Source organism: Pezoporus occidentalis, unplaced genomic scaffold (assembly GCF_034315485.1).
Source record: "Pezoporus occidentalis ecotype Australia unplaced genomic scaffold, CSIRO_AGI_Poc_V1 ctg78, whole genome shotgun sequence".
Classification (NCBI taxonomy): Eukaryota; Metazoa; Chordata; class Aves; order Psittaciformes; family Psittacidae; genus Pezoporus; species Pezoporus occidentalis.
In genome coordinates, this window is record NW_026916137.1 from 2,606,474 (window position 1) to 2,633,920 (window position 27,447).

At 42.4% G+C, this 27,447-nt stretch overlaps 1 protein-coding gene across 13 annotated transcripts; it reads right to left on the reverse strand.

Annotated features, from left to right (window-relative positions):
- Nucleotides 1-1,490: 1,490 nt before the first annotated feature.
- On the reverse strand, nt 1,491-21,048 carry IFT27 (intraflagellar transport 27). Of its 13 annotated transcripts, XR_009961579.1 has the most exons (9): nt 20,163-20,448; nt 17,534-17,613; nt 16,407-16,466; nt 15,671-15,730; nt 14,567-14,684; nt 14,181-14,290; nt 13,757-13,976; nt 4,164-4,688; nt 1,491-2,346 (listed from the first exon to the last, which is right to left on the reverse strand). XR_009961579.1 is itself a non-coding variant. In XM_062602704.1 (7 exons), exons 1-7 carry the CDS (start codon nt 20,931-20,933, stop codon nt 7,427-7,429), a joined length of 636 nt encoding a protein of 211 aa, XP_062458688.1. In that variant the 5' UTR covers nt 20,934-21,048; the 3' UTR covers nt 7,355-7,426. The 13 variants fall into 13 exon arrangements, 6 of the variants coding, with proteins under 6 accessions (XP_062458688.1, XP_062458691.1, XP_062458685.1 ...); XR_009961578.1 differs by having other exon boundaries at nt 1,491-4,688; XR_009961574.1 differs by lacking the exons at nt 1,491-2,346; nt 4,164-4,688 and adding an exon at nt 7,355-13,553.
- Between the last annotated feature and the right edge of the window lie 6,399 nt (nt 21,049-27,447).

Genomic DNA, 27,447 nt, shown 5'->3' on the forward strand with positions numbered 1-27,447 from the left:
AATAAAAACACTGTGCCAGGTTTTTACAACAGTCTTACTGAATAGCGCAACACAGAATGACATCTATAGAAGAGTAAGGAGAGAGAAATTAATAGTCTGGAGGAAATAGAGAGATTTTAAATTACATTTTAAATTACTTGAAATGAGAAGCTGATGAGACAGGGAGCCACAGGAAGTCTGCTTCCAATGGCAAACCAAGAGTGTTGCTATTTGTGGAGAGAAGGGGCAGTGCTGTAGGAAAAATAGGGGCACAGGAAAGATGCAGGAAGGGAGATGAAGGGCACAAAGTCGGAAGCAGCTCCATGGGATGGTAATGGAGCTGACTAGAGTGTTTGTGAATTGAGAGCTGCAGTGGAGCTTTTTGGCACATAAGAGAAAATCAGACCGCGATAGTGTACGAAAACTGGTATCTAGGAATCTTCATCCTGGGGAGGCCAGCTCAGAAGGAGCTGCTGTAATGAGATGTAAAAGAGATGGAGTTGACACAGCTGTATTTGGAGGCAGAGCAGAGGTGTTAATAGACAGAGGCACCAGCAGAGGAGATGCTAGGAAAAATAAATTGGGGTTAGGGTGATGATTATAGAACTGGAAGCCAATGGGCAGAGAAGACAGAAGTGAGATCTGATGCAGAAAGAGAATGAAAAGAGAAAGTTGGAAAAAGTCTGTATGGTTAGATAAGCAGAGGGGGTGATCAGAGCAGTCATCACTGGCATCCAAAGCTGAGGGTCCCAAAGCACTTAAGAAACGTTATTCACATCATATCTTCATGCTGGTGGTTTTCTTAGGCCAATTTAACAAACTAGTAAACCAAGGAAAGAAGATTTGTGGGGTTTTGCCAGAGAATTGCAGGTTGGGATAATAGAGATTTAAATGAGATCGAGACAGGGAGATAAATACAGATGGAAATAGCCTCAGTGGTCCTCTTTTCTTCAGGTTCATCTAACTTGAGGATCAACATAAAAGGCAGTTCAAACATCAAATATTCAAATACTACAGAAGAGTCATCTCTAGTGTAATACTGTGACTGGAAAGGAAGAAAGAAGAGAGATTCAGAGCACAGAGGTCTAATAATTAAAATTAGTAGGTTTCCATGTAAAAGCGGCACTGGTGCTGCCCTGAGAGTGCCTAAAAAACTCCATTTTAGACAGGACTGGAACTCTGGCAGGGACCAAGTAAGAGGGTATAAAGCTGCAATACGTAATTCCCTCAGCTTCTGACCTATATCCTCTTCCAAGCTAAAAGTTGTGCAAACAACTCATTTAGCCTCATAACAGTCTTACAAAGTACATTAGTTTACAGAGGCACTGAAGCACTGAAAAGTTCAGAATATAGTAGCAAAGCCCACCAAAATCAAAGTATTTGCACTGATTTTAGTGGGATCTGGGTGCTGTTATAAATGAGTTGGGTACCCATATATAACCAAGAAATCTGTTCCAGATTAAGTCTTGAAGCTACAACTCCCGTGCTCTTCCTGCAAGACTCCTTGGTAACCTTTGAAATGTTTGCTAGTCAGAGATGGTTGGAATAAAAACAAAGTGTTATCAATCATCTCATGAGCCCTGTGGGTTGATTTCTGCAAAAGGGAAAGGCTTCCTTCTTTATTTGAAAGAGATAGTGGGAGAAAACTGGGGTTCCCAAGATGAATTTTCCACCATGATGAATTGCCGGGATGTGAGCTGTTTTGCCTCCCTTTCTCTTTCCATGCTGTGCTAGGTTTGTGTGTACAGCAGCCTCCTAATCAATAGGGGAAAAAAAGTAAAAATCAATTCCTGCAACCCATTAGCTCTAACAGAGGGCAGGCTGCTAACAAGTCGCTCTAGCTGTTATTCCAGTATTTGGTAAAGTATCCCCAGTGAGGATAAATGCATACACCTATCTAGAAACTTACTGAATAAGACTAGGAGAGAAAACAAGTTTTGTGAACGTTCCCACCTCCCACCAGCATGTTTTATCGCCATGTATTTGCATAACTCTGTTAAACTGAAGGCACCATCCCCCTCCCTCAGATGCTGCCCCTCATACTTTTCCACCCCAGAACACACATTTTTCTACACTCTTATCTATAGTCCCAGGCTACCTTCATGTTAAACCACCTTGTGTATAAATAAATACATACCTCTACATGCCCTTACCCCTGCACAAACCACAGAAAATACACACATACACCATATGAAACATAAACACACTATAGAAATACAGTCTGAGACCAACTTATTCACAAGCATACAGGTATTCCTTCTCCTTTGCTGTATTCCTGGATCCTTCATGGAAACACGCTGATTTCTTCCCATTCATACCCAAACCCAGGCACAGATACTTCCCACTGACATCCACATATGTCCAACCCTAGAAGTATCCAGAAAACAAAGTTAGTGAAAAGGTTATGGCACAGGTTTTGTAATCAGAATCTGCTCTAGGGTCAAGGCACAGCAAAAGGGTGTCCAGACCCTTGGATTAGAGAAGCAATGGGCCTCACTGCCCATTGTGCATGAAACACGGGCACAAATAACTGTCTTGCTTCCAATAAAGCCTTTGTCTATTCATCCACTGACTGTAACTAAAGTAGACTGTCACTCCTGATCTGCCTCTCATGGAAAGGATGGTTTCTCTTGGTCAACTTCAGAACCCACAAGTTAAAAACCTCATCATTTCTTGACAAACAGGTTTATGAAGCTCCTGTGAGGAAATGTGTATTGGCTGTGGTTTGGTTCTTAAAGAAGCAGAAAGTCTGTTTCATGCAAAGACAGCAGCAATGAGAGAATTGCAAAGAATAAGGCAAGAAAAATAAAGGCCTTGGGTTTTTTTCTGAACTGAAGGTTTTCAGAATCTTCCTGGAAGCATCAGCGCAATGCTAAATGCTGAGGGAAAGGTGAGGCTTACAGTCAGGATGGTTCGTGTCAACACTGATAGATAGTCCAAGCCTTTCTTCCCATGCAAAGGGCACAGAAGGGGACAGATAGGAGGACCCTTTGCAGCCTCATCTGTTCAGTATCATCATTTAAAGCGACAATCCAGCCCAAACATGAATGAACTTTTGCCACCTGGTCCTCAGAGCTGCAAAGGTATCATTGGGGTTTCCTGTCTGGGGCAGATTTACTCTCCTAGGTGTGGTGGAACTGATGCAGGTAACCCTTCTGCAAGCCAGCTATACACGCTTTTGTCTTCTGTAGGACATCCCTTGCTTTTCACTGTCAGATAGTTTAGGTATCAGGGGAGGAACAGTGAACTTTTAATTTGTCTGATGCTCAGTAATAAATCAGGGTTAAAAGAGACTCTTGAAGGAACATCCTAAGAAAACCAAGAAAAATGGTCAGTCTCTGGGATAGGTTACTTAGTCCTTCTCGTGTTTCAGAGGGACAATCAAGAGAAGTATGTAACCCAACAGCTATTCAGAAGTTCAGTGAGCGGGCAATCTCAGAAAATCCAAAATCATCGGGTCTCTCTGATGTCAGTAACAGGCTATGGATTTCAGTGTGAGAAGGGTTTCTTTCTGTAGTCCCACATAGGCAGGGAGACATCCCATGAGATGTACATGTGCTTTAGACACTGTTTCAGAGAAAGCAAGCTGGTGTTTCGTGTCCACAGGGCTATCATGTGAACTCCTACGATTTGGTTTTACATTGCCATTGTAATGGTTTAGGATTCCCAATGTGAATTCCTATAGAGGAAGTATGCTAAACACGTCAGATTAAGCCAATCAAATGCTAAACTGGAACATTCTGGTGAGGCACAGAAGAGCGTACCATGGATAGAAATTGTAGAGAGGTGATATTCTCTGTCTTGGGAATAGAGGCCTATTTTAATAAAGAAAACAAAACACCTATTTAGGGCTCTAACCCCATGTTTAGACATCGAAGAACCACCCTGAATGTCAGTTGTGCTGAGCAGTCAGCATCTCACTGATTTTGCAGAGATGCAGAGGCTCCAAATACCTACAAAAAACTGAATATCTGTTCCATTGTCTGAATGTCATCTTAGCAGATTAACTTTGACCTCCTGTAACAACAGAAGTCTTAGTAGAAACGAAATCAAAAATTCCAAGGACAAATGCTGCACTCATCAGGATTTGCCACTTTCATTCATTCATTCTTTCATTCATTCACTGCAGCTACTGACCACTTATGAAAATTGCTGGTAATGTTCTGAAAGCAGAGTTTACTCACATGGTGGCGAATCATATGGGAAGTGAGGAGTCTACTGCAGAGCAAAGCAGTTTCCAGAAGTACACTTGGCTCGTGCAGCTCCACCAGATCAGGCTCAGGTCCTTGGTAATACCTCACTGCTGGCTGTGTAGGTCTGCCCGGCAGCACCAACCCCAGCAGAGGCTGGCCAAACACTCAAGCCCATCCTCCAAGGGTGCGGGTGTATGGTTCTCATTTGGGCTTCTCTAATTATTTTTCTCTGTTGTTGTCTGCTTTGACACAATGAGCAAGTCTGATAGGGGGCACGGGGAGCTCCCTGCATCTTTGTTACAGAGGGGGAAGCAGCAGTGTTCCCCACTGTGTAACAAGGACATACGAACATGAATGAGAGAAGACAGCTCAGAGCAGAAAGGAATCTCAGGCTGGTTATTCCCTGGGTTAAGGGGGTGGCTGGGAGATGAGCAGACCCCTGTGCAGAGCTGATCCTCCTCCCATGCTCACCACTGCTGCACTCTTTGACAGGGCACTTTTCCAGGTTTCCTGTGTCTGTTGGATAAACAAAAAAAGGTGGCTCAGTTGCCACCTTTCCAGCAGGCAGCCTGAAGAGACAAGGCACTTCTCTGTTTCCCAGACCACTGGGATTCTTCTCTGTGACTGACCTATATTAGTGATAAGCTTCATTCGTTCTGGCCTGCACTCTGCTCTCCCACATGGAGCACATGCACTGCTCCTCCCCCTCAAACAAACACCTTTACACATCCAAGGACATTGTAAAAATAAAATGATCACAACCTGGCCCTCTGGGAACCTCGGTTTTACAGTTTGTCCCGCTCTGATGCCAACAGAATCCACAACCCAATTCTAGAGAGACAGACAGTGAGTGAGGGAAAGCAGGCAGACAGGCGCAGACAGGAGGACACTGAGGAACTGGGGAGAGATAAAAAAGAGCAGAAGAAAAGAAACGGGGCAACCAGAGGGAATAAGCTGCAACAACAAGGGGAGGCATGTAAACTAGGAGTCTAGAACACAACACAGAAAGGGGGTTGGGGTTACAGGGAAGAGTAAGAATTTTAAATGATAGAAAGTTGAATGAAGAGAGAAAGGAGGAGATGAAAAAAGGCAGAGAAAAGAACAGAAGAGAAAAGAAATGGGCAAAGGGAAAGGGGGAGGTCGACTCAGGCAGCAAAGCAAGGTGGTGTCTATTACATGAGGCAGTAGAATTAAGAAGGTGCCTGTGAATCTGAGCACTGCTTTTTCATGCCTCTTGTTCCATTGTGAGTACACTGTGAGGAAAAGGGCACGAGGAAGGGGGAGAAAAGGATAGATAAATGCCTCAGCTGTCATCTTAAACAGCACCTAGCAGTCAAGCAGGTAAACTGGAAAGAAGCAGTCCACAGGTTGCAGATGCTCAGGGTTGCATTGCAGTTCAGCAGGCAGGAAACCGTCTGCACTAGCACAGTGGCATTTACACTCCCAGGTCCACTGGGTCTCTCTGTGTGCTTGCAGTGAGCCCTGCACACATAAAAATGGTTCTGTTCAGTACTGAGGAATTGTGCTCTGATCTCTGCCCTGCATCCTCTCTCCGGTCTCAGTAAGAAAACCTCAGCCACAAACAGGAGTGCTGTTAGTCTCCCTCCTTCCCACACGAATCCCCCTGCCAGATCCCAGTTCTTGTTTGCTCTGCAAGGGCTGTCTTGCCTCTCTTTTCCCCATGGTTCATCTTTACCTTTGCTCTTTTGTTCCTCTGCTTTATCTCTCTCCTCTTTCCTTGTGGCTCTTCTTCCTTACTGCCAATCATTCAGCTCCCCTTACACAGGCCTATATAAACACGCCCCAACACACACACATATACACACTATCTCCATCTCTGTAGTTATACTTACCTATTGCTGTAGTACCTAGCTTATACACATCTCTTCCCCACAGATAATCTATCTACCTCCTCACCACACACCTGACAAATCTGTGTTTCTTTCCTTCACAGCCTTTCTCTTGCTGTCCCCCAACCAGTCCATTTCTGTGTGTCCATTCTCCCCAGTTCTTCTTCCCTCTCTACAATCCATTCCTCTTTCCTTCTCCCCCACTCTGCCCATCTGTCTCCACAATTTTCTCCAGCTGATACACGTGTACCCCAGTCCCTCTCCCATTCTCCCCCCCCCTTTTTGCACATTTCATTTCTTTGTGTCTCCTACACACCCAGGCCCACACTTGCTCTCTCCCATACTGAGAGGAGGCGGCAGCAAAGAATTTGCTGCTGACCGCTGCATTGCTAGGAGGCAAACACATGGCCGGCCTTGTGCAGGCCAGTTTCTGCCTGAGTGCCCCAAGTCACATATCCCCAGCATCATCTCCAGCACTGGGAAAACAGATGGTATAATAAATGAGCACGGTCTGATAAAAGGAGGAAAGGGTGCCTGCCTCAGATGCCCCTCACCCATACAGAGACATACATCCAACATGGGCACAGCTCTTTCGCTCCTATACCAGTCCAGTTTTGTGCCAGGGGAACAAGGCACAAACTCTAGCCTAGCACCAGATGGGGAGGAAAGGGGTAGGAGAGGAGGGTAGTGGATAGAAAGACCAGTGGGTTTTTTTTCCTGACAGCAGCTTATAACCCTGGAAAGAACAGTACATGGAAAGGGGAATCTAAGCAGTATTATGGTAACGGGGAGGGCTGTTCACATGGGAGGTGAGCAGAGTTGTGAGGATGAATAGTTGCAAGACCTTCATGTGCAGAGACAGGAAGAAAAAAAGCAAGAGGCACGGACAATGAAGAGGAATCCTTCCTTCTGCATTTACCTCAGTTACAAGAAACCCACATCGTTGTTTCCAACCTTGCTCCCCGTTTCCAAACCCAGCAGCATTCCTTCCCCAGCTAACATTTTCACGTTCATTCATTGCAGCCTGATCTCTCTCTGCTGACAACAGCACTGAAAAGCATTATCTTAACCCTGCAAGACATCTTTCCTAGATACTCTGTTCTGCTGTCCTTACAAGCTGATTTTATGTCTGATGCTTCAGCTGCAACCTGAATGTCAAAACTTCCAGTTTCGCGGCCCCCGGACTGAAGCCACCAAACATCACAAAACCAAAAGTCCTAGAAATAGCACACAGTGGCCATGCACAGCTCAGTCTGAGAGTGATGCTTCACAGGAATAAAAATAATTTAGCGAAAGCAGAGAAAGGAAACCAACACAGAAAAGAGATTCCTGCCTGCCATGCAGAGCGGAAGGCATTTTTTATTGTATTTAATTTTATTCATGAAAGAGTGATTTCTATCTGCTTTACATTGATCTCATACACATTGTATTTTTCTGTTGCTTGAGGTTAAATACTGATATTCTGGGGAGGTCTGCTGTATGAACTGACTGTGAAGTTTTCATTGTGGGAAGCCGATGCTCAAGTTGTAGTGGGCACTTCTGCTTGCTTGGGTGAGGTGCAGGTTCTCTTTCTGTTCCCTGAATGGATGAACATAATGTAGTCAGGGTGCTGCAGCAAAATTAGGCACAAGTTTTTGTCATTCCCATCCCTCTCCCCCCCAGAAAAAGGAAAGGTTTAAACAAGAATAGATCACCCCACTTTCTGGCAAAAGAAAACTGAGCTAGTGCTGGAACTAATTTGTGTTTTAAATGCTACAAAGACGTGGGGGTAACAACTGTAGGCGTCTATTTCCCTCCACTCAGAAATCCCCTCTGAAGAACTGTACTCAATCTGGATTTCCAACAGCTCTTCACACGCTTCCACTCTGGCAGTCTGATGGTGTCCTTAGCTTACCCTCTCTGTTTTTTATGGCTTCTCCAGCCACTGCTCCTCACAGTATCACAGCTTGCTGTTCTTATCCCGTAGTACTCGTAGGTTTATCATTCTGGATTCTTGCTACTGCCCTATCGAACCCTGGTCTCATGCAACCTTTAACTCATCCTGCCTTGTTCTAACGCATGCCCCACCTCTTGAACCTAAACTGGTGGTTACCATTGACCTTACTCATCGTGGCTCTGAATTCCCCAAACTGTCCTTGGCCCCAAGGTCTTCACCCTGAAAATCTCTGATCAGTTATTAATTCTTACCTGCCCTCCCACCTGCAGCATTACCCAGCTCTACCCTGTATCCTCATTTCCCCTCAATGGCTCATGCAAAAATTACTTTTCCTCCCACTTTATTTCCATACATCACTCCACAAGCTGGGAAAAGCCTTAGGTGTTCCCACCCCTCCAACTCTGCCTCAGCAAAACCTTTGGGCTCTTCATGAAGAGATACAGACCCCACTTTTTCCTACATATTCCTATTCCCCTATTGCTCCTGCTTGTCCCCTCTTTGGGACAAAGCAGCTGATAATTTCTGCCCTTACAGCTTTCTGCTTGCTGCCCCTAACTTGAAGCTCTCATATTGTATATTTTTCTAGTACTTGTGCAGAAAGATTACAGGCTCCACATTTCTCCAATTGATGCAGATCTGGCTGGAGGGAAACTCATCAAAAGTGACCCCATCCCTGACCCCAGCTTGACATGTAGGCTCTGTCACTTTTCCCTTTTCAACGTTGCCAGATTTGGATTTGATCTCAGAGACCAGGAAAGAGAGTGATTCCAGGCTTCTCTTGACAAACAGCTCTAGGGGAGGAAATATGTGAAGCTGTGACAGAGGAATGAGAGAAAGACCCCCAAGGAGTAAATCAAACAAACAAAACCAAACCAACACCAAAACTCCAAGTCTCTTCTCGAGAACAGCCAGTATCTGTGAAAGTTACACTGCAGCAAGCTCTAAAGAGCCAAGATCAGGCTGCCAGGATTCAACTGGGGGTCTTCTGACAGAAAATTACACTCTAGGCTGAGCAACTTCCCCATCTCTCCGGTGACTTGGATTGGGAATAACAACAGCTAAAGAGCCCTGAAAAGAGTTGAGATCGGGTAGCAATCTTCTTTCTCCCTCCCCCAAGCATTGCTGTTCCGGGTCAGCAGAGCCAAGGGCAACTGGCACAGAAGACATTGTTCTCTAGGCAAGATGACAGCAGGAGGAGGAAATAGGATGAGAGCAGCACAGAGATGATGTGCCTTTAGGCTGAGAGATGTTGTGGGGGCCAACACGGCCCTTGGAAAAGCTCCCTCTCAGACTCCACCTCTGCTCCAGAAGGTCCTAGAAGTCCCTTAGCCCCAGCTTCCCTGGAGTACCAGCGGCAAGACAGGAAAATTACTTGCTAAGAACAAGAAGTGCGTATTCTCCATTAAGAAGTGGATATGATATACAAAAAGGATTGACAACAAATGCATGGGCAGGGTGGGGAGGGGGGCATCACACAGGTGTCAAGAATAGGAATGTCTTTCTGCTGCTAGGAGATACTCTGCCATTGCACTGCTGGCCTCTTGCAGGCAGAGGAGACAACTGCAAACAGTTGCCACCTGAACATCATAGATACAGTATTTATTAAAAGCAGAGCAGAGCCTTGAGCAGGGTATGGACCCCCATGGATCTGTTTAAGCACCAGTAGAAAGCAGTTGCTGCCTCCAGAACGGAAACGCAGCATTTTCCCTGCTGTCAGCACCTGCATCAGGCTCCTTGTTTCTCTTGAGATACAGCCCTTAATTGGGATAGATTGTATGTGTTCTGCCCTAGCCCAGCCCAGCTCCCGGTTTAATTGCTAGTTTATGACTTAGCCTGTTTTGTGCTTTCCACACTACTTCTTTCCCCACTTAATCTAATAGAATTATAGAAAGTATTGCTGGGAGGACCTCAGGAGGCCACACAGTTTATCCTTCTGCCCCAAGGCAGTATTTCATTTTCAACAACATCATGTGTCTTTTGCTATCAGGTCAGATCGGTCCAAGATGTACAGTGGGTAAAGAAATGAAGCTTACCCAGGGGAGCCAATTGGCATAAAAGACTAAATCCAGCCCTTTAAGTCACTGGAGTTATATCAGAAATAACCCTGGTCAAAATGGTGTCATTTATCAGATCAGTTTTCTGAAAGATGGCCTTTCTTAAGTTTTAAGTCTCTACAGAAGAAACTGTTCTGACAGCCCCATTTCAGTATATTTAATGCTTTATTATGAACAGCAGTGACCACTCTATTGTTAAGACTGAACAGATCTTATCACAGTATGATCAGCTTTGAAATTCCTATTAACTCCCACAATAAAACCTAATCTTTCTGGAGTTTTATATCCTGCATTTCACTCCAGAGCAGAATATGCCTGGCAAGACAAAACCAAACCATTAAAGCATCTTTAACATGACAACTTTACACAGACAAATTTCCAGTGAAATTTCAGAAAGTCAGCTTTTTAAGGCTCTTTTTTTCCAAGACAATTTGACTAAAAATTCCACTTCTGTTTTCTTTCATCTATTAAACTCTCTAAGAAGAAATGTCTTGCAGCCTTGGGAATAGATAATGCAGAAATTAGAAGGGTAAAAAAAAAAAAAAAAATCAGCTGGTGATGTATCAAGCTAAGTAAAGCAGGGCACAAGTATAACAGGGATTCTGTGCAGCAGAACCACAAGGACCAAAGGAAAGGTAAGAGGGAGGGACTCCCAGGAGAAAAGAATGTTTTTGTCTAATCAAACAAGCAAGCAGGAACAGGAAGGACAATGTATCTCTGGAAAACAATTAAAGGCTTTTTTCGTTTCCTCCCACTTCTTTTGAAATTTCAGTTCTGATTGAGCTGGGTCTCCTCTGAGTTGTAACACCCATGCTGAGCACCTGCAGTACTGCACAACTGGACAAAATAGGGGAGCTGTAACATGACAAGAAGCTTCCTGGTCAGCAGACAGCTTCCTGCCTTTATCCTATTCTTCTCCACAGTGTCTGTAATTCAGAGGGATGCTAAGGCTATAAGCAGCAAACATGAATTCACACTCTACAGATGTGGCCACAACAGTTACTGAACATAGTAAGAGAAACTTAATAATGGCCCAGTCTGTTAACTCAGCCTGCTCACCTAGTTGCTACCCTAAGCTCCTTCAGACACAAAACTGTTTTCCACAGCATTCCCATATTTGGCTCCCATGTCCTATACCCACTCCTCACTACTAGTATCTACAACAAGGTCATGTATAAGCTAAGAAAATAGCAACAAGCATCACCTTCACCATGATGGTATTATATAGTACATTAGCCAGGAAGGACAATATATGATGCTTTTAAAATGCATTTGGAAGGACTGAGATGATTATTCTTAAACATACCACTTTGAAGGACATTAATTTAGTGCTTGAAATAGTCCTGCAAAGGCAAGTTAGGAAACATGCTTTAGACACAGCCTTTTTTCTAATTCTAGTCATGGCCTGTGAGAAGAGGGAAAGGGGCAGTGGGTGAATCCCTACTGCTAGCTAATTAGATCATACATTTCCTCTCTTAGGCAATACATCTTTCCCTGCAAGGGATGCATTTTTCTTCACTAACCTCTCAAAAGCAGCTCCCCTATAAATCACAAAGCACCACTGCAAGCATTCCCTTAATGAGATCCTCCAGCTTTTGCATTCATTTAATAAAACAGTATTTACCCATCTTCATCTTACTGGTGCATTTAGACTGTTTATTTGAAGTTATGGGAGGTCCTTCTGGTACAGAGAGGTTGAACTCCCTGGTTAAAGACTGCATAGGATTCATTTCATCAGCCATTCCCAAGGCATTCATTCCCCCTATATACCACGTCACAGCTGGCATACACACCTGGCATGCTATTTTCAATATGAAAAAGTATCTGTCTTGTGCTGTAATCACATCATCAATAGAACCAGGGGAAATGAGCTACCAAATCAAATCAAGCCTTCTTTAGTTCTTTAACTAGATCAGCACAGCATCCAAAATAACTTTCATTCTTAACAGTCTTAATATTCTTAACAGTCAAAGGTATCAGCACCTGCAGACGAGACTCTACTCAGCCCATGGAAATCAATAGACACCTCCCAGGGTTAACAAGACAACCAATGTAAGATACAAATGCCAGTAATGCTAATCCAACTCAAAAAAGAGTGAGTCTTCTAGTTACCCTAAGCCCACAAAGGAGTCCTTCCTTCTTCAGAGGAAGCAAGAGCTTTCCCAGGTGGTTCTGTCATTTTTTGAGGTGGCTTCTAGCAAAAGAACTTACACATTTTCTTTTCTTTTGGGCTGAGCTCCTACTTAACCTCTTTAGCTGGTATTCATTCTCCCTAGTTAATTCCCAGCATAAGCACACAGTTACCAGTGAAATAAGCCCAGCTGCTTTTCCAGATTCTCTAAGTGCTTCATAAACTCTGCTATAACATCTGCAGCCGTATTTCTTACATTCAATCCAATGTACTTTTCCTAGCACTGGGCATAAATGTGGTTATAAAATGAATTTATAAAAGTCTTGAAACACAGATTCCTGAAAAGCCTGCCTGAAAAATCACTGTAGCACTTATGAATACAAAATTCAGCCTCTCATGTCCAAGGGAGGCTGACACAATCTGGGAGAAAAGAAAGTTACAGTTTTGAACTTCTCAGTGTTAGGCTGTTACAAGGCAGTACCTGACTATGGGTGCTTTCATATACTGCATTAGCAAAAAGACTCCTACACATGCAACATCAGTACTCCCCACAGAAAAGCAGTTCTCTATCGGCTTTTACCCTTCCTGATAAAAAACTTCTAGCCAGACACGGCTGAGTTACGGTAACTCAGCTGGGCTGTCTTTCATTTTCTTAGTCCTGTTTCCACTAGCAACATCAAAATCGTGGTCTTTAATCCCAAATTCAAGGACAAGCAGGGAAAGTTTAACAACAGAGAGGACTCTCATTCTAGTCTGAGCCTACTAAGAGCATGGTATTGCTGAGTTCAGCTGATAAAAAGAAAAATGACATAAAACCACGTAAGATGAAAAACACATGAAGAAAAGAGAATTTGTTTCAAATTTTGCACTCGTATTTAGAATAAAAGAGATATTCTTGCTATCTGACCCCATTTTGCAGATCAGCCAGTTTGGATATGCCTGTAGGAAGTCCTGCTCGCCTCCAGAAGTAGCTCCTTGAGAAACCTTGTGACCTGGGACCAGCAGAGGGCACTGCGTTACCAATTGATAGCGGTGCAGATGCAAGACAGTTCCTACCAAGCACTGAAAGTGAGCCACGTTGAAGAAAAGAACCAGATTCTGGAAGTCACAAGCACATATTAGTCATCAGCATATCAGTCCTACAACTGATAAGGGTAACGCTGTTAAAACAGGCCTCGAACACTGGATACTCCTAGAAACACACCTAAAACCAGCCTAGTTCCCACATATCTCGGTCTCCATGTGTTGATTTTAGGGCGTAGGCCTCCTACTGAAAATGCTTTTCAAGCATCAGGGCTAAATCAGTCCTGCCCTGCAACATATGCTGGGTTGCTTAAGTTGAAAAACATCCTGTCAGCTTCCTCTCTCCTTCTCCAAACCTCTAAATCCTCCCTTGTAGCAGCAGGAAGTCTGTTCAGGGAAGACACATGACAGTATCAAAGCAAAGAGCTGGTTATTTCCATTCTGCCCTCCCCTTTTACTCCCCGCCTCCTCCAACCTAGCAGACTTTCAGTGAGTACAGAGCCAAGTTAGAGGACATGAAAGGAATGCTGAGGTAGCAACTGCAGAAGACTGTGTTTCCACTTGCTTATTTCTAGTTTATTTTGAATTACCAGAAGATGACCATGAAGAAGCAAATAGCTCATCTCTTTTCTTCACTCTGTATTCCACCCTGCAGGTTTCTGGGCATTAGAACAAGCTGCGAGGATAAGTAAGTCATGCCAGTCACAGCCCTCAAGCTAGTGAGTGAAAAGTTTCCACTTTCTCTTTGTACAGTTGGTGGAATGACTTTGCCAGCATGTGGAAAGGGGTATCAAAATTTTTCATCTCCTTCTGTAAAGAAATAAGAAAGTTGTGAATCACAGATGGAATAAGCATTTGACTATTTCTGCTCTGCTTCACAGAACACATTAAAATTGAGGGTGAGTTAGATGACAAACAAGTGGAAGGAGACACCAATTATCTTTCTTTACCTGAAAGAGAAGATAACTTTACAAAGACCCACTTCCACAGATGGTGAAAGGAGCAGACACTCACCACTGACATCTCACAGTATTCCAAGCCGTGTTTCTCAGCCCACTCCTGTGCTTGTTTCTGGTCCACAACTCGACGATCAACTAGGTCTGTTTTATTCCCCAGTAAAACACCTACAGAAAAAAACAACACAAAGGAAAAACAACTGCCCAGAAATGCTGACTTGCTAGCAATAACTGCTGGAACAGGTCTAGAAGTAGCTGAAAAAGTCAGAGGCACAGAGAATAGTCTAGAAGTATCTAGAAAAAGTTCCACAAAGGAAATATATTAATACCTTATCTGCTTTTTGATAAAAACAAATAGAGAAGACATGCCCTACATCTCAAGGGGGAAAACTGCTGTCACAGAAAAGGAGAGCAGATAACAAGAATCACCACACACTTTCTCACCTGGGATGTGCATCCCAGCTGCTTGAGCCTTCAGCTTCTCCAGCCACTTAGCACAGTTGTTGAAAGATTGCTCATTAGTGATATCATACACAAGGCACAGGACGTTGGGTTGCTCCCACTGCACAGCAAGAAAGGAACATTGTCAGCTCTAATGAAACTGATGTGGTCAACAGCCAGTCTGTAAACACGGCAAACACAGATGCTAAGACAAAAATAAAAAGCCTAACATTCAGGAATCCTATGCCCTGGCTGTGGTTTCACATTTCAGTGGAGCTGACTAAATGGATAGCTGGCACTGGGAGAGGTGGCCTTGCTCTCTTTCCCCATTCCTGTCTGCACGGTCCTGCTCCTTTACTTGTATCAGCTCTGGCACTCATCTGATCCCTGGGGAAGCTGATTCTGCATGCTGAATAAGCGCAAAATTAATCCTAGAGAAAAAAAAGTAGAAAGGTTTTCTTCCAGTTTGAGAAGCTGAGCCAGCTTCTAGAGGGGTCTCTTGTGAACCAGACCTAGTGCAAGGGCAAAAGTGGGATTGCCTCTTGTACAGCAATGAATTTTGTTAGTTTTCTCATTAGGTTGACTTAGCCATCTTATGAAACCTTGCATCAATTAATTGATTCTACCCCTCAAAGTGAGATGACACAACAGAGAACTGTACAGGTAAGGATACAAATGCATGAAGGAAAGAAACAAGGGCAATATTATGCTCAAGGACAAGAATAAGTCCTGTTGGATCAAACACACCTCTGAAACACACACACACAAAAAAAACAACCACTGTTGGAGCAGCAGCAAAGTAGATGTTTTTGTAAGAAATAAAAATAACCTCAAGCAACAGTACACAGAGAATATCAGTTAAACATCCCTTTATTATTTATTTATTTATTTTAAGAAAAGTGAATGACTTTCTGCTTTCCTTCCTCTGGAAAGTATTCTAGTACTTTTACAAGTTTTAGACAGGAAGAACAGGATGCATTGGCAACTGAAGTAATTGCTCCCATTTACACTGAAGACAAAGTTTGCTACATCTGCCAGACTGGGAAGTTCAGATCTTCAAAGCAAAAGTGCTTCTTTGGAAGAAGAGGACTGTTACATAAGACTTACCAGTTTCTCCAGCACTTCAGAAAATAGATCTTTTCCTGCAGAGTCAAAAATGAAAAATTCCTGAAAACGGAAGCAGAAAGAAGGCTCTTGCCAGGAAAATGCAGTGTAGGGAAAGAGTTTAGAAAGTAAATACCAGAACTTGTAACTCCTGCATTTTGTTCAGTACAACAGTGTCATGTCCCTAAGGGACAAGTTCCCCGCACTGAGAACACTCTGGTTCAGATAGTATGAGAAAAGAAATAGTTATTTTTTATGTATAATCAATAAAAGAGTTACCTCCAAGCCCCAGGTCTTGTTTCCATCTCAACTGGAAACAGAGTATGTGGAGTGGGACAGTAACCTGCACTATTTATACAGAATATGTGCAGGTTGGTCTACGTTCCACTAGTGGGAATATATGGCATTAAGGAAAAACAGTAATTAAGTTATAACTCCTGTAGTTCTAAGAAACATGAACTAAACCTGCGTGTCCTAAAAGACAGAAGAGAATCCTAACAAAGATGGTAACAGCTTTGGTTTCAACTGTCATGTTGGGACACAAATATGTAAACCTCACATTTTTAAGATTAAACTAAACCTGGAGTATCAGCAATTGTACATGACCAGCCTCATTTCCTTAATGCAAACTAATGGCCCTATGACCATGCAGAGCAATCTTCCGTCAGAGTGAGACTGAAGAGAAGTTTGAGCTCTGGATGTCTCTTTCTGACCTAATTTATGCCACATAAAAACTCACCACGCTATCACTTGTCTCTGGAATTGATACAGCCTTCACCAACAGTTCTATGCCCGTTGTCTGTCAAAAAGAATCAGGAAAACAAGGATCAGAAGAGTTTTTAAAAGCCTGTCCAACTGCATACCAACTACGCATTGGACTGAGGCAATTCTAGTGAATCATTACAATCCCATCAAACAAAGACTGCTGGGAACTCAGCAATACTGCTCACAGCTCTGGTAACACACTCCTACCTACATGTCAAAGCCGCGTAGATTTGCTCGGATGGGGGGAAAAAAACAGAGAACCACCAACATCCAGAGATTTGCTTATATACAGCCAAGAGTATTAGCTGAAACGTGCAGGGCAACATTCACTATCTTACTGCTGCTGTAAAACACACCGTAGAACATTCTGCACCAACCATGTGATCAGCTAACATATGGGACTGAGGTTATTTGTGCCTCTTCCACCTTTTATCTCATTCTGCTTTGTAGCTTGTTTGTTTGTTCTATTTCTATCCTTAAATTCTTGTTTCCATCTTTATTTCAATGAATAAATATCTTTTAGTATGGGATTTTTTTTCCTCTACACTCATATTTTCCTTTTTTTACTTTACTTATATTTACTTTTATTTTTATCCTGCTTCTGATTAGTCATCACCATTGATTCTCACACTGAAAGACTGCAAACTGTATCCTCTTCATCTGGGAACAGTTTCTGTAGATTATAATTATCTTGGGGCTATGCAGCACATCTTCGTGTTTGCATAGTGATAAGCGCACTGTCCACACGCACATTTAATAGTTGGAATTAAAAGCTTTCTCCTTCAGCAATGCTTTTTCATAGAGCACTCCCTAAAGGGGGAAGCTCTCTAACACCACAAAAGCTTGTGAAAACATTGGTTCAGCAAGAAAATTACAAAACTAACTGAATTATTCTGCATTAAGTTTCAAAAGCAGCATCTACATAATGTAAAGACAGAATATTCAATTATTTCTCTTCAGAATTCAAGGTGTAAGAGAAAGAAAATCCTGTAAGAACCCCCCTTGCATGCCTTGACTTAAAATCATATTACTTATTTTGTTCTAGACCTTATTCGTTTTCTTATGCAACTTCAAAGACATTTGAGCCTGTTGTATGCTTACCAGTGTGTAGTTCTTCTGGAAATGAGCCCCATCAGTGCGGAACATCTGGGCTAAAGCAGTCTTTCCCACAGTTGGATCTCCTGCAAACCCAAAACCATAAAAGATTTTTATTTTGTCTTGGAGAATCTTATTTTCCCTCAGTTCTGTTACTACCATATGCCACAGGAGTTTGGATACTCTAATTGTACAGGCAAGACAACTGTCACAAGCAGCATACAACAACCTAAAAATTACTACCCATGTGACGAAATTAATATTGCAAATATGCATACTGGTGCTGACATCAAATTTCTGCTCTATGAATGACAGTAAAGGCCTCTCAGTTCAGGGTGAAACTGTTGTTTGTTCTAAAATTCATGTCTACCCTATAGGCTTTACCTAAGAAAAATTCCCAGAGATGTTATCATGCAAAGAAAAACAATGTGATAAGCGAGACTGGGCTGCAGAGGAGGCTATTTCTTCTCCTTAGACTACCCATTTCCCCAGATTCAAATCTGTGTTATATACTGAGTTTAGTGAAGAGACAGGTCATTTATATACTACAAAGCTGCTTAAACTGGTAGCATTCCTCAATGAACTCTTCTTGCTGACCCTGCTAAGAGAGCAACTCTTGCTGACTCAATGCTGCTGGTGGCTCATTAGTTGCATCCTGAGCCTAACAGAAGCAAATGTCACTTGGCTGGAGAGAAAGAGCCTGCTGATTCATCCCTGTATGGAAGGAAAACCAAGGAGCTTTAGTTTTTGCTCCTCTAGAGCAAGCCTTTCTGGTATGGCTTGCACAACACTTCAGATAATCTTGGCAGCTGCCTACTTTGACCTGCTGCGTAAATTCCAATGCACCGGTAGAGAACTGGAGGATTCACGTATGCCCATATCACTCCATGAAAAATATCATAATCCTTGCAAAACAAAGACTTAATGTTCCCAAAGGGCTTTCCTCTCTCCACATACTATCTCACTAACCTGGATATAGTTCAAAGGACAGGAAACACAAAACTAAATACCTCAGTGGTTCTAGCTTTATCCTTAAAGGAATGCTCATGATAGCCAAGCCTGGAATATCAGTCTTTTATATTATGTTGTTAATAAATAAATCCAGAAAGGGCTATATTTTGACCTTATTACAGCTTTTTAGATGCATTAACCAAATGTAGTTCTTGCTTAAACATTTTTAGCATGCTTGCTTACTTTGAGCTGAGTTGGGTTCATAATATTTAGACAGGAAAATCTGGTAAGTCAGCTTGTTTGTTCCCTGATCAGTTCAAGCTTGTGCTGAAGACAACACTCTGTTCTCAGTGGAAGCTATTCTGTATTTCAATAGACAATTAGATTTGTCTTTGTAAAATGAGATAAAGAAGCATCCATTGCTTCAAACCGCAGCAACATCATCCAGTGCAAATTCTCAGTTAACGCGGTGCCTTTCTTCAGTTTGACACCCCCAGTTGTTCTTTCTCTCTTATTTTCCACCCTCTTAGCCCATTACATCACTACACTTTCCCAAAATAAGTTTCCTTGCCCTTTTCATTTAGTTTGGTCTCATCTGCCAGTACTGCATCCCACAATATTTATTCCATCCATATTTCTGTTATTCTGCCAGAAACTGTAGTGTGTCTCTAAAATGCCTGCTACCCCCATCTTTCTACAATGAAAACCTTTTCAGTGTCTCCATAGTCAGCTCAAACAACAGTATCTTTGACTTTGTGTCTGTAAATTACCCTTGAGATAACACAGGAATTGCTTTCTGTTGTCAAGTTAATAGTCTCCCTTTTGTTAATAAAAGCCCTTTCCCCCTGTTGTTCTCTTTGACCTTGGTGCAGATCCCAATACTATGAGCCACTCTATTCTTCATAACCATTTCCATAGGTACACAAGAGCTCCTTGTTTGGTTTCTGATGTTTTTACCTATGTAATTGCATTTTATTGCTCTCTTTAGGTTGTTGTGGTTACCTACCTCTTCTGTCTCTTTCACTAAGTTATTTTGCCTCATTTATTTATTATTTATAATAAAATGTATTTTTAATAATACATGGATATTATTGTAGTACTTAGGAGAACTACATATGGGACAGGACCTTTCTGTTGTTTGTGTTGTGAACAGAATTGAGAAGGCGGCTTCAAACCCACTGAGGATTAAAGCACATAACTGGGTCATCCAAAGAAAACCTGTGTGAATTTAAAATGGTTGTGGAATGGGCCCTTGGTAACACTAAACAACAAAACCTGAAAGACTTAAGCAAAGCCTACATGCTGGGACATGGAAACTTTCAGATTGGAAATGATGTGTAAGTTTCAAATCTAGAAGACAGGCAAGATGCTCATGCTGTCCACAGTAGCTGTCAAAAGAGGTGCAAAGGAGATTAATTCTTCATTAATTCTTTTGCATTTGCCAAAGATCACACCTTTGCTTTGTGTAAGTTGATGGCTAGTTGCTTCTGAGGCTTAAAAAGAAAAAAATAAATAAAAGATTAAAGAAAACGGGTTTGGAGCAGAGTTAAACCTGGGAGTTGTCTGCACACAACAGTTTTATGGATTTGTGCTTCTGGCTGAGGCTGCACAGTGCTCCAGTGTGGGGGCAGGGGAGGGAAGGACAAGCTTTCTTTCTGCAGTGTTAACAGTTAGATGTACTTACTTCCAGCAACTCCATAATCCATCCTGACTAAATAGTTCAGTGTCTTCACCTCACTTTGTTTCAAGTTAACCTCCAGTTTGCACGGGGAAAAGAGACGTCTTTCTGAAGCACACATGCTTAATCCTTCTACTCTTTGGTAAGGCTCTACCTTTCCTCCTCACTCTCAGAATCATCCCTATTTCTGACATGAATTTCCTTTCAGTACAAGGGGAGCCTTATTGCATGAGGCAGAACTCTGCCTCTGCTGTCTACCCTGCTCCCTTCACACTCTCCTCATCCTCAGCCCACCTTCCCACACTGTAAAAATACTCTTTTTCTTTTTTTCTTCTCCTCTCGTTCTTCCTTTCTTTTTCTTTCTTTTGTTTTCTTTTTTTCAGATCCATGCCTTTCAGCTGGCCCGGCTATGCTTCACACCCTCCCTGAGCACATCTCTTGATTCTCCACATACCGTAGGAGAGGATATGCGGTAGGTAACCAGAAACACGGTTTCCACCGTTCCCGAAGGAGCTGAGCTCCCCGCCTCTCCTGTCGCCTCTTCCCCCACATCCTCCGTCTGGGCGACCCCTCGAGGAGGGGTCGAGAGGAGACAGGCCTCCTCCCGATCGCGGCCCGCCAACACCCTGAGGGGGCCCAGGCACCCCAGCGCCGCCCCGCTGCTGGGCTCGCCCTACCCCACAGAGCGCGTTCTAAGCTCCTATAGCCGGCCGGGAGCATGGGACGGGGCGAGCCGGACTCACCTGCCAGGATGCACTTGGCAGCGAGCTTCACCATGGCCCCGGCGCGGGTTAAGACGACGACGGCGGCCACCACCACACTCTGCCTCCCTAGCAACAGCGCGGCCCTAGCAACCGAGCGCCCCGCCTCGTTCAGGAAACGATAGCCCGGGCAATTCGATTGGCTTTGAGCCCTGCTTATCAAAGCTATTCGCAGCTACTATTGGTTCTCTTCGCTTGCCCCGCCCACCAAAAGTCCGGTCATTCAAACCCGCCTTCCCCGCCCCTTCTAGTGGCTGAGGCGGGGCAACGCAGGGGCGCGACGGAGACAAGCGAGTAGTTTCTACCCAGCAACTAAGTACGTTAGTCAGGAGGCGGTTTGTTATTGGGCAGAACACAGGGGCCGTACCACGGAGCAGAAATTAACCCACTGGGGACAGGGCAGAAAATGATAAAATTACGGGCAAAGAGCAGCAAGGAGGGAAAGGACAAGCGATGGCGAGGGAGAGAAGTCTCTGTTTCCTGCCGATGAGCCTACGGAATGTCATGTTCCATGCAGGAGATTCCTCACCCGCCTGGCTGAGTGCAGTCCTGCGCATGCGAGCCATGGAGCGATTGTCTTCTGGAACGGGACTGCGCTGCTTTTCTCATCGGGCGCGCTGTGTTCTTTCCTGTGGCTGTTTATAACCCGGCCGCAAACCTGAATTTCCCAGTGTCAGTTGGGTCAGCATGTTTAAAAGAACCAGTTTGTGAGGGCTGTGTGCGTCCTGTGTGGAAATTGAGCAGGTTTTCTACTTAGCGTGGGTCAGCATTTGACCTGTTAACACTTTCCTCAGTTCGTAGTTCCTGCTTTGACTATGTTACTGTTGTTTTCCTGGTGAGAGTTAACTTCTAAATAACCAGTTTCCTCGTTGCTTTATTCTCAGTATCTCAGACCTTTGTCCTTTCTTACCTGTGTAGTCTTTAATGCTGCAGGAGGTTGGTTCCTGCAATTATTTGATATTCTTCTTAAAATATTTTTCCTAAGATTTCCTGTGACTATTCTTAAACTATGTTTATCCCCTATTCATAATCTTTAAGCTGATCTCCTGGCTTCCTTAAGCAGCCCAAATAAAACTTCATGGGTTTGGGATGCAGCTGAAGAAGCTGATTGTGCAGCTTCCTGATTTTCCCTTTCCCATCAATTTGAAAGGTCTAACACTGTTAGAAAGCCTATCATTAATAACAAACAACACTTCTCAGGGTATAAACTTTGCTTTGCTATGCTTCAGGTTGTTTACTGTGGAGCAAGGAATCTGCTTACTATGAAAAGCAGTAAGTAAGCTTGGGAAGAAGAGAATAATCAATCATGCATCTGTATTTGGGTTATAATAGTGGACATTCCAAGAGCAGAGCTGGTTGAAAATAAAATTTTCCAAATTTTGTTTTAACCTCTGTCTGCTTAAAAGGCTGCTTTTTTTTTTTTTTTGTCTTTTCTAACATTAATGACCCTTTTTACATGTTTGTAACTATGTGCTATATCTGCCAGATATATAGCCAGGCATGCAAATAGCATAAAAATAGTAAGTACCTTTAGCAAAATCAAAGGAGTCTTTTATGTGCACATAGAAACATTGTTTCTGTGATTAAATTATTAAAGGGTATTCTTTAGTTTGAGTGGGCAGAGGCTTTAATTGTGGATGATGACTGTAGTGAAGTGTAGTGATGGAGTCACTACTAGGGGTTCCTGTAAAAAGGAAAAGAAAAATTAATCCCAGATCATCTTACTGCTTTCACCATTTTCTCTTTCCATTCCTGAATCCTCCATCACATAAACCAGTTGTGTGGTTATTGATGTTCTCCATCACTTACGTCTAAATAGCTTACGGCCTATTTCATCTTTTCCTTCCACTCCATCCTCTGAGAAATTCAACTGTCTCTGTGTTGTTCCATTTTTGCAATCTTTGCATTATCCTTTGTTGTCTATTAGTAATATTGTCCCAGTTTACTGACAGGTCTGTATGTGGAGGCTTTGAGGCACCATTATTATGTACTTGAGATTTATTGATCGTGGCTGTAATGTAGTAGTATCCATCAGCATTTACTGAGGTCTCAAACATCTCTAAAATTTTACACTGGGATCAGTGTAATAGAAGGCATAGATTATGTCGGAAGTGAGATTTTCATTGCTTTTGAAAAATTCTGCTTGGAATCTGGTAATATCCTTTCTGTTGCTAGTTTCCTATGCTACTTACCTTGGTCTTTAGTCCCATTCCCTCATTTCCCACTTACCTCCCCATGCACTTGCACACAGAGCTCTTAACGAGATGTGTCCCCTCTATTTCTGCTACCCTTTTGCCCCACACACTTTCTGCTGCCCACCTCAAAATCAGTCTTTTCCCCTGCCTGACTTCTCATAGGTAAAAGTCGTTCTCTTACCGGCGTTGGCAGTGATACATTAAGGATGAAATTTCTTATCTACACCTTGTAATCCAAGCAGAATTGCAGTCTGCTGTTAGTAGTCCACAGGGGTTGCTGCTGAATAAATTGGAATACTGGTAGCTGTGCTCACTGAAGCTTCTTTCCTCTTGAATATGTGAGAAAGAGAGGGGAAGAGAAACCTTGTGGTTTAAAAAAACCGCCCCCAAAACAATGTTAAAACAACAGCAGAGGATGATGTCCTTACCCTAGAGAAGTGTTTGTTAGGTTAAATCCGGCATTTACCAGCTAAGGAAAAATAGAGGACTCTTTTTTTTTGATTCACACACTGTGTTTCTTCCTCAAATGAAGCAAGATTCCTGTGAGTGGGAAGTGCCCCTTCTCTGATGTGAGCAGGTTGAGTTCCCCTGACAGCCACAAGACCCTGAAATTTGAAGTCACATTCCTTTAGTCAATGGTCACAAAACAGCAGATAAAGTGCACGTGTCTATGTGCAGCTTGCATTTCATCAGGCTACAGAAAGCAGCGGTGGTGGAACTGGAGCTCCAGGAGGATGGAAAGGAATTTTGGAAGCAAAGTAGGGCTTTACAATGAGGATTAAACCAAGGTCAGTCTTTTAGATTTAAGTATAGCTTGTGCTTCAGATTGTCAGGCACTGTGCAGGTCACTTCATTGTCTTCTTCACAACACATACCTGTTAAAAAGTGATTTTTGTGGGACAGAATTTATTAGTATTCCCAGGACTTGGTTTTACAGCTATAGATGCATATAAATGTGAACATTCTGAATACACTCAGAGTTGAGCAGATTACAACCTGTAAGTTGAATGTGCTGCTTAATAGAAGCTACTGAGGAAGTAATGTAGCCTTCCTTGGAGTAAGCAATGCTTCTCAGGAGGGCATTAGTGTTGAGGAAAGGAATTAGACTTTTCTATAAGAAACCTCTTAAATAAAAAGTGTTTCATCATCTCTTTTTTAAAATCTCACGTTACTAAAGGGAAACTGAGGAACAAAACACCACCAGAAATATCTTGCAAATGGATAAATACACAGACTTCATGCAGCTTTTAAAATCTGTATAGATCTGACAGAATTGACTGAGTGTTTACTGACATGTCTGAAGAGCTTTGAAAATGGCAAGAACGGATGTGTAAATTTTATTGTAGCTTTCCATTCTTTACACTTTACCCACGCATTAGAATAAATAGAAACTTCATCTATTTTGAGGGCTACTTCATTTGCCACCCCCAAAAATTGCCTTTTATTTCTCTTCAGAGTGGAGCTATTAGCACAGAAGTATGAATTTGGATGCTTTCTATGTCACTATTGATAACAGCATCATAGTTCCAGGTCTTGAGATTTTGCTCTTTTGTGGTAGGGACTGAGACACAGATAGGAAGGGGTTTTGGCTGAGACTCGGTGCACTGAAATGTAAGATGATTATGGAATGGTTGAATCAGCCAAAGGATTTGTTGGCAGTTACAACAGCGCTTCTGACTGATCTGGCATATCTGTCATTTGTTTCTGATCTACTACACTGGGAAACTGAAAGCTAGAAATTAATGGTAGTTGTGGCATCAGTGAAAAGTGGTAAATCATTAGATATTGGGTAGGTACCTCTACAAGGCTGTAAACTTGGTTTGAGTATGCTAATTGTAGCTGTTATGTCCTCTCTTCTGATGAATATGGCATGAGGGATGGATTTCTCAAGGATACATTCAAATCCACAAGGAGAATTTGGGGGGAATAGTTATTCTGCATATGTCTGGGAAAATCCCTGATTGAATCTTTGTTCTTGCACAAGGAAAAGCTCTGTGAACAAAATATTTATGTAGTTTTTTAGCAATATACTCTAAAGCATTAGGTGTGGGCAGTTGATCAGGGATCTGGAACTTCATACAGCAGGTCTTACTGTTGTATAGATCTCTCTGTGGGGGAGTATTGTGACAGACTGAGGACTTGCTGTGGCCTTGTGTGTGGCTTGAGCCTTTCTCAGCTATTATTGGAGCAATCATTGTCATGCTCTTTTGCACAGTTGTGCATAGGGTGATTGGATGCTGGTAAGTGAGCGTGAAGTATGCTTCTGCATCACAGGGAAGGGGTTAATCTGTCAAATACAGAATATATGAATACATGACATCTTTAAATGAGCTACCCATAATTCCAGCATGCCAGTCATTATGTGGTGATGATGGCTATGATAGCAGCTGGGAATCTTTTTTTGGATCTCTAGCTGCTGTCTGCTGAGAAAGCAGCTGCTAGGTTTACACTAATGCTATATCTTATATTAAAAACTCGAAGACAGACTGCATTCAAGTAATGAGATTTATTAACAAAATAAAAGGTTATGTTTTGGTTTATATTCTGTTTATGCTTTCGGGGATTGAATGTTCAAGGTTTTTATCTGCAGGCATGATAGCTAGAATTTTTCTTCCCCTTGCTGAAAACTGAGTGGCAGCCATGTGACTGTAGGACCCAGAGGTTTAATGGAGGAAGGAGAAGAGAAGTATTTAAGACTCTTAACTAATTTTTCAGGAGTTCACAACACTGTTTTCTATCATCTCTGCTTTTCTAACAGGTTACTTTTTAGGCACAAACATTTTGCCTTATCCATGTCCTTTCTTTTCAAGGTCAATTTATTATAATGGTTTATATTATGATCCATTGACATCTGGGCTACACAGTGAATTTATAAAAATTATGAACGAGAAGGATCCTGAGCTTGTAAAAATAGGATGCAGTCAGGAAAAAAAAAGTTAGGTGGAACCTTTCACTATTACGTGTTCTGTGTTTTGCATTCAAGAGACTAGAAAAAAATCAGGTTAATTTTGACCTATCAGGCTTTCAGTGAGAAATAATTTAAGTTCTATGGTATCAATTATGTTCCTTCAGAGCATTCAAAATGAAGATTTTTTTTTGAACACTAGGATCCTCAACAGGCCAAAAAAGATGTAGGCTCATTAAATCTGTGGGCATGTCTCTTAAGGCTCCTCTGCTTTGCTAAGAAGGCTATCACATGTGAACAAGAAAGTTAATACATGCAGAGGGGAACAGAAAAGCACTGGCTCTGGTAATGGCGATTGTTACAGAACGTAATTGAACACTGACTGCAGCAAAGCTAAAAGGAGACTTGCATTACAATGACATAAAATCTTTATTTTTTCCCCTAACCTCTGATTTCAGCTGTCTGACTAAGAGCAGGTGCTGGGCAATAGCTCAATTTCAACAGCCCACTGCAGCTGAAAGAGTAGATGCGATTGTGCTGTATCCAGCAAAATTGAAAATTACTTTAAGGGGGGGGGAATGCAAATGTTTTAAGACAGAAAATCTTTATTCATCTGCAGAAGGAAGCATAAAATTAGCAGAGCCAAATAATTCTTATGCCTCTTTATATTAAAGCAGTAAGAAGTGCTTGATAATTTGCTATTACCTATATATTTTTGTATCATTCTAGTGATACATTTTGTTCAACTGCACTGCATTCTGAAGATACAGCAAATGGAGTTTGTTTATGGTTAAAATGATAGAATTCTAAAAAACCTTCCAGGCAACGTTTCCAAAACCTGAAAATGCCTCTGAAGCATTTGGGTTTTCAGAAACCCATGGACATTCCCTCCAGTAATCAATGGTTAAGCATTTGTCCTCTGGTCCTGTGATTCTTAATGACCTGTCAAGAAGCTCTAGGGGCAAAGCTGGAATTAACAGAGAGTTACCGTGTTCTTACCACTTGAAGGCCCAAGTACCCATTTGTAATGCCAGCGTGGTGCCACCGTAACACCAGGGAAACTGACTGCAGTTTTGTACATAAATCATTACTTGCTTAGTGAGCATCTCCTAGAATTAATAACTGTTGTTGCAGTAAGAGCTGGACATTCTGATTCAGACACTTGACAAGATGCTTTCATTGGGTTTTTCCTGGGTGGAAAGCCAAAAGAATTTATGAAGGAAATACCTTTTCTAGCTGCATGTTCCATGGGCTTTAGTAAGTGCCTTCCAGTATTTTTATCTGGCTCTTCTGATCCATTTATTGTCATAGCTGTTGCAGTCCTTCCTGTTTTTTTGTGGTAGATGGAGAATCACAGAATCATAGACCCACAGAATGCTTTGGGTTGGAAAGGACCTTAAGATTTTTTAGTTCCAACCCCCTGCCACGGG

What these genes read in the sequence shown, in the direction of transcription:
- IFT27 (XM_062602701.1), bottom strand. Translation starts at nt 20,277, where the DNA reads ATGTGTGCTTCAGAAAGACGTCTCTTTTCCCCGTGCAAACTGGAGGTT. An exon ending in GGATTATGGAGTTGCTGGAA is followed by an intron (nt 17,614 to 20,162) that starts GTAAGTACATCT and finishes TTGGGTTTGCAG; the next exon opens with GAGATCCAACTGTGGGAAAG. An exon ending in AATACTGTGAGATGTCAGTG is followed by an intron (nt 7,601 to 14,180) that starts GTGAGTGTCTGC and finishes TCATCCATTCAG; the next exon opens with GGAACAGAAAGAGAACCTGC.